A 7170-nucleotide genomic window follows, 5' to 3' on the forward strand; every position below is an offset into this window, starting at 1 on the left:
CTTCTGCCCCAGGCTGGAGAATGAGGCAGGTGTAAGCTACTCCCTGGCAGCCAGGTATGGTCTCCAGATCCCTAGGCCTGGAATGGCCCTCACCCATTTTAAAGATGGGGAAATTAGGCTACAAGTGTCCTTTTGCCTGGGGATAGAGGAAGTCTGTGGCATGAGGTGGGGCTGATTCCAGGGCCTGGGTCAGCTTCCCTGCCAAATGCCCCTGACTGCCCACCTGCCTGCCCCTAGGGGTTGTGGCTCGTCCTGCCCATGTAGACTCAGGTATATAAGGACATTCTGAGAGGGGGTTTGGCAGTGCTGGGAGGTGTCTGGGAGGGGATGGATATTGAGGAAAGGGCTCTGGGGTATTGTCATGGCTTTGGTGCTCCTGCCTGGCACTGCCCTCAGGTGTTCATAATACTGGGCAGGATCTGGACCACCTGCAGCTTCTGGGGAGCTCCTGCTAATCTCGGGTGCTGCCTGGGAGGGTCAGTATGTTCTTGGCTCTGGCCAGACTCCAGTGCTACTGAGGTGACCTCCAGGGAGGGGGATATTCAGCCTTGCTGACCCCACACAGCAAGGGCTCAGCACTCCTAGGTGCTTATAGACCCCTCTGCTGCTCACAGATGCATCAAGTGACCGTGGCAGAACACACCCTGTTCTGGGCCTTGGCTTCCCCTTCTGATGGGTGGGGGTGTGGGAAGGAAGAGAAGGGACACATTGGTGAAGGGATGGGGCAATGGGCCCAGAAATACACACCTGCTCATGCATGGTCCCTCCTTTCCCACTTGGCTGTGAGCTCCCGGAGGACCAGGCAGTAGACAGTGAGCGCTGGGCACACAGGACTCCATCCTGTTCACTGTGACCCTCCTTTCCTGGCCCCTGTGACTGCTGGGCTCCACCATTCCTCCCTTGCCCTCAGCAGGTGGGGGGCCAGGCTCCTGGGGCAGTCTCCGGCCCTCTAGGAACTTCTGTCTTACCCCTTCCTCTGTCCTCTCGTGTTGGGCCTGCAGGGGTAGAAGATAAGGAGTCTTGGCATGGGAAGCCCCTCCCCAAAAACATGGCTGATCAGATCATCCAGGAGATCTACAGCCAGATCCAGAGCAAAAAGAAGATTCTGGCAACGCCCCCGCAGGAGGACGCCCCGTCGGTGGACATTGCTAACATCCACATGCCCAGCCCACCCAGCTACAAAGTTGGGGACAAGGTACAAAGTGGGGCCTCCTTCTCTGGACCCGTAGTTCTCAGGTTCCCCAAGGCTGTGGCCCAGATATGTCCTCCGGAGGGCTGGGAAAGGGAGGAGAGTGATTCGTTTAGGGCGAGGAGTGATCCCTGAGGTGTCGTTCCTGTCACTTCCCTCAGCAGGACAGACTGCTCTGGAGTTGACCTGCAGAGGCTCAGAGAGGGCAAGGGGCTTGCCCTCAGTCACTTAGCAAGCTACTGAAAGAGCTGGGATCAAAGCCGAGGACTCGCTCCCAAGTCCTTGCATCTTGGTCCACGAGGGACCCTTGGTCTCAGCTCAGGACCCCGACATGTCCTGGGAAAGGCTGGGCAGTGCTGTTCTGCTCTGGGTCCCTGTCCCAAGGGAACCCATTTATGCGGCCTGCTCCTGGCTTTGACTCCCAAGCCTCAGGCAAAGTGGGATAGGTTCATAGACCTGGCACAGCAGGCGGGGATGTTGGGGCTGGTGGGTGTCTTCTGCAGCTTATACCTTCCACAGCTGGGCTACGGGTAGGGGGCTCCAGGGGCTCCCAAGACATTGACTAGTCGTTGGCAACCTTACAGCAGTTAAAAGTCTCCAGGACCTTGTGCTCTTGGGCTCTTATTTTTGGCCCTGTTTTAATCCTTCTCTAAAAGCTATGGCTCCGGAGGCAGGCAGGGCTCCAGGCTGCAGCCGTGTACATATTCTGAGAGGGGTCCAGAGCCTTCCCACTCTTCCCTGCAGATAGCCACCCGCAAGGCCTATGGACAGGCATTGGCCAAGCTGGGCCATGCCAGTGACCGCATCATCGCCCTGGATGGGGACACCAAAAATTCCACCTTCTCGGAGCTCTTCAAAAAGGAGCACCCGGACCGCTTCATTGAGTGCTACATTGCCGAGCAGAATATGGTGGGTGCTGGGGTGGGCTGGCAGGGGCAGGTCCAGCCGAGGCTGATGGCTGTGGTCTGAGGGGTATGGGACAGCCACGTTGCCAGAGCCAGGTGCCTGCTGTGGGCCGGACCAGGGAAGCCGTAAGAAAAGCCAGGACCCAGCTGGGTGCGGTGGATCACGAGGTCAAGAGATCGAGACCGGCCGGGTATGGTGGCTAAAGCCTGTAATCCCAGCACTTTGGGAGGCCGAGGCGGGTGGATCACAAGGTCAAGAGATCGAGACCATCCCGGTCAACATGGTGAAACCCCGTCTCTACTAAAAATACAAAAAATTAGCTGGGCATGGTGGCGCGTTCCTGTAATCCCAGCTACTCAGGAGGCTGAGGCAGGGGAATTGCCTGAATCCAGGAGGTGGAGGTTGCGGTGAGCCGAGATCGCGCCATTGCACTCCAGCCTGGGTAACAAGAGTGAAACTCCGTCTCGGAAAAAAAAAAGAAAAGAAAAGCCAGGACCCAGCGTTAACCCCTGACCTTGAGTAGCCACAGTTTGGGAGGTCCTACCCAGGTGCAAATGTCCTGGATGGGTGTGCATGTGGGGAGCTGAATGGAACTGCAGGTGCTCTCAGGAGGAGCGCGTGCAGCCAGGTGGTGAATGGGTCTCTTCCAGGTGGAGGGCAGGCCTGGCCAGTAGGCAGGGCCGTGATGGGTTTAGCAGCCAGAGCAACTGTAATGCACACGGCTCTGGGTCCTGCCACCCTGAGGGATGCAGAGATGAGGGAACTCTGGGCCCCAGACATGTGCCCAGCTGGGGAAGCAGCCCCTTGTCAGGAACTGAGGTTGTAAAGTAAGGAACAATGTTTTGTCCTTTTTTTTTTTTTTTTTTTTTTTTTTTTTTTTTCAAAATATCCCCTCCTGGTAGTCTAGGAACCTAGCCTGGCTTGCAGGCCCCTAGGGACAGGGAGTTTCCTCTCTCTGGAGGGCACTCACATCTTCAGGGGTCTTCCAACTGGACCTGAAATTATCTCTGGTTTCCAGAAACTGCTCTGCAGGGTGTGGGACTGGGGAGGCCTCAGGTGCTGGGGAAAGAGGCCTCGTGTTGGCTGACAGATTTTGGAGCCTTGCAGGCAGCTGTCTGGAACTGATGACTGTACTCAGTGCTGCTTCAGGATGAGGAATTTGGGGCCTGAAGCCTCAGCAGGCATGAGGCTACTGCCCTCGGACCCCAAGGAGGGGCTGGGAGGACCTGTCTCTGCAGGAGAAGGTGGTGGTGGACATACTCAGAACCCCAGAAAGGATAGACAATCTATACACAAACTGTGGCCTTCTCCAAGAAAGGGGTCCCAGGCTCCCCAGCCACCCTCTGCCCGCCCCTTTGGGCTGACCCTGCCCCACCTGCCCCCAGGTGAGCATCGCAGTAGGCTGTGCCACCCGAAGCAGGACGGTGCCCTTCTGCAGCACGTTTGCAGCATTCTTCACGCGAGCCTTCGACCAGATTCGAATGGCCGCCATCTCCGAGAGCAATATCAACCTCTGCGGCTCCCACTGCGGCGTTTCCATCGGTGAGTTTGGCCAGGGTATTTCCACCTGGAAATCCCTTGACTTTTGCCCCTGGAGGTATGGGAGGGAGCTGGGCCAGGATTCCAGCCCATGGCCGGGGGGGTTCTTATTTCTGCATATCCTTCCCCACACCCCAGGGGAAGACGGGCCCTCCCAGATGGCCCTGGAAGATCTGGCCATGTTTCGGTCAGTCCCCATGTCAACTGTCTTTTACCCAAGTGATGGTGTTGCTACAGAGAAGGCGGTGGAACTAGCCGCCAACACAAAGGTAGGTCTCACGGCTGTTCTTTCTCCCACTGGCAGCTGTCGATTCCCGAGGCAGACAGAAGAAGAGGCCAGAGCTGGTCACTCGCTTCCCCAGGGGGTGTTTCCTGACCTTGCCCCTGGTGTTTGTGTAGCTTGCGGAAGTTAGACAAGAAAAAACAAAACACGCCCCACTTACTGCCCCATGGCAGACATTGCCAACCAAATGCCACAGTCTATTTCCGTGGAGAATCCTGCAGCCCTGGCCAGTCCCGCAGTTGGCACCTGTCCACCCTTCTGAGTCGGGTTCTCCAAGACAGGCAAGGATGAGCTAAGCTGTATGGTCCAAGCCCGCAGCTGCACTCCACAGACCCAGTGCCCGGTGCTTCCTGCCCCTCTGCCTGGTGCACTCTGGGAGTAGCCCACCTGCAGCCAGTCTACCTGATGGAAAGCTGCCTTCAATCTGGGCTGCAAGGTGGCGGGCAGTTCTCAGAATGTTCAGGGCAGTGCAAATGGCAGAGGACAAGCAAGGCCCTTTTCCCTGCTGGAGTAGCCAGGACGTGGTGACGAACACTCCCATGAGAAGGGATGGCCTCTGGAAAGCCTCGTCTCCAAGGTTGGGTGTGCTACCTCCTGGATCCTTAGATTCTGTTTCGGTCCCAGGGTATCTGCTTCATCCGGACCAGCCGCCCGGAAAACGCCATCATCTATAACAACAATGAGGACTTCCAGGTCGGACAAGCCAAGGTCAGTGTCTTGCACACCCCAGGAGCCCACAGAGCTGCCCGGACCCTCCCTGCTATGACTCCCAGCAGTCGGGGCCCACCCTGCCCCAAGGCCCTAAGCGTTACTCGCCCTCTGTCTCGCCCCCAGGTGGTCCTGAAGAGCAAGGATGACCAGGTGACCGTGATCGGGGCTGGGGTGACCCTGCATGAGGCCTTGGCCGCTGCTGAGCTGCTGAAGAAAGGTAAGGAGAAGGGGCCTCCGAAGGCATCAGTTGAGTGCCCACCGCATGCTACGTCCTGGGTTCTTTCTTTTTTTTTTTTTTTTTGAGACGGTGTTTTGCTCTTCTTACCCAGGCTGGAGTGCAATGGCACGATCTTGGCTCACTGCAACCTCCGCCTCCTGGGTTCAGGCAATTCTCCTGCCTCAGCCTCCCGAGTAGCTGGGATTACAGGCACGCGCCACCATGCCCAGCTAGTTTTTTGTATTTTTAGTAGAGACGGGGTTTCACCATGTTGACCAGGATGGTCTCGATCTCTCGACCTCGTGATCCGCCCGCCTCGGCCTCCCAAAGTGCTGGGATTACAGGCTTGAGCCACCGCGCCCGGCAGAGTAGGAATTGATTAGTAGAGAGGAGAGCTCATCCTTGCCTGTCTTGGAGAACCGGGCCAGGCAGGAGCAAGATGGGGCTGGAGGAGCCAGGGGAGACCCAGCGGGGGCGAGCTTTAAGCAGGGCCTGGCAGGCCTGGGTTTGTCCTTCTGAGAAGGTGGTTCTGCTTCTGGGGCCACACCTGGCCTGACTCTGCTGGCTGCAGCTCCCCCATGCCACCACATCAGCCCTCACCTTCTCTCAGGTCAGACACCTGGAATGTTTCCTCTGGCATTCCCTTTGTTCAAGGGCGTGGGAGCCCGAAGGAAGGCGCTCAAGGCCTGCACGCTCCTCTCGGGCTTCTTGGAGGGTGTGGGCAACGCAGCTGGCTCAGATGCCCCAGTGCAAGGGGTTGGCAGGCATGAGCTCAGCCATGGGAACGAGGTGGCAAGTGATTGTCACTGGGACAGGGACAGGCCCGCAGGCTGAGCTGTTGGCTACACGCAGCCTGCACCGCCAGGGCAGATGGTGGTGCCCAGCCCTCTCCTCAGCCACGCCGTGTGCTCTCCCTCACAGAAAAGATCAACATCCGCGTGCTGGACCCCTTCACCATCAAGCCCCTGGACAGAAAACTCATTCTCGACAGCGCTCGTGCCACCAAGGGCAGGATCCTCACTGTGGAGGACCACTATTACGAAGGTAAGGGGCCTGGGGCAGGCGGGCTGGGCAAGGGGCAGGGCCAGAGAGCCCAAGGGCCAGGCATGCCTCTTCTGTCTGAGCTCCAGGAGGGCAGCTGTGGCCCAGAACACCCAGAGCTGTCCCTCGAGCTGCTGGGACGTGGCCTCTTAACAGACCTCAGGCTTAGCCTGGGGACCCCCCTAACTCACGGCTGCTGACAGGCTCTGTGGAGACTAGTGAGGATTCTAGCCTCGCTGCTAAATGGTGGATGGCGGTGTCCCTGAGGTAGGGTAGGGTTGAAGCTGTGGTGTAGCTTGGAAAGTAATGTGGAACATGCGGTATTTGTGAGTCCTCCACGCAGCAGGCTCCATAAGTACACACTAGCCCCTCCAAAGAGGAGGCCCCAGTGGGAGACGGGCCTTGACTCTGGGGTCAAATGTAGATATCGGACTATGGATGGTGGCTGCCCGGAGGATGGCGTTTGAAACAAAAACATATTTAGTGGCCACATTTGGGCTTATAACAATAACCAGTTCTGGGCCGGGAGTGGTGGCTCATGCCTGCAATCCCAGCACTTTGGGAGGCCAAGGGCGCCAGATTTCTTGAGTTCAGGAGTTGGAGACCAGCCTGGGCAACAAGACGCAAACCCGTCTCTTTAAAATAATAAAAGCAGTGAGTTGTGCGACGGGCTGGTGGCCGCTGTGCTGCGGGTGGAGAAGGGCGGTGGTGTGCAGCTGAGGGCGGGCCGGGCCCGTCACTGCTCGCCCTGACGCCTCACCGTCCCACTCCCGTCCTTTCATTTCTAGGTGGCATTGGGGAGGCTGTGTCCACTGCAGTAGTGGGCGAGCCTGGCATCACTGTCACCCGCCTGGCAGTTGACCGGGTGCCAAGAAGTGGGAAGCCGGCCGAGCTGCTGAAGATGTTCGGTATTGACAAGGACGCCATTGCGCAAGCTGTGAGGGGCCTCGTCGCGAAGGCCTAGGGCTGGAGTGAGGTGTGGGGCGGGGGTCTACACATTCCTGAGATTCTGGGAAAGGTGCTCAAAGATGTACTGAGAGGAGGGGTAAATATATGTTTTGAGAAAAATGAACTGGCCTGGAAACGTTTTCTTTGATGTGTTGGCAGCCAGCGTTGGTTCTGGGGAAGAAGGGTGGCGGGCGCGCTAGGGAGGCTGGTGTCCTTGGCTCTGTCAGGACCTGGGTGTCCCAAGTCCCCTTGGAATCACCTGCAAATGCCCTCAACCTTCAGAGCTGCCACTGCCCTTCCAGGGTGACATTTGACTGCGACCTGCCTTCTGGCTGA

General features: G+C 57.9%; 1 protein-coding gene across 1 annotated transcript in view; it reads left to right on the forward strand.

Annotated features, from left to right (window-relative positions):
- The window catches only part of TKT (transketolase), a 30453-nt gene extending 23495 nt beyond the window's left edge, over positions 1-6958 (forward strand). Inside the window, exons 7-14 of the mRNA XM_039477293.2 lie at positions 1002-1195; positions 1934-2098; positions 3481-3637; positions 3773-3903; positions 4542-4625; positions 4752-4845; positions 5767-5889; positions 6675-6958. Of these exons, the coding sequence (XP_039333227.1) occupies positions 1002-1195; positions 1934-2098; positions 3481-3637; positions 3773-3903; positions 4542-4625; positions 4752-4845; positions 5767-5889; positions 6675-6850 (1124 nt within the window). The 3' untranslated portion in view covers positions 6851-6958. The remainder of the gene's footprint in view (positions 1-1001; positions 1196-1933; positions 2099-3480; positions 3638-3772; positions 3904-4541; positions 4626-4751; positions 4846-5766; positions 5890-6674) is intronic.
- Positions 6959-7170: the final 212 nt, after the last annotated feature.

Source organism: Saimiri boliviensis, chromosome 8 (assembly GCF_048565385.1).
Source record: "Saimiri boliviensis isolate mSaiBol1 chromosome 8, mSaiBol1.pri, whole genome shotgun sequence".
Lineage (NCBI taxonomy): Eukaryota > Metazoa > Chordata > Mammalia > Primates > Cebidae > Saimiri > Saimiri boliviensis.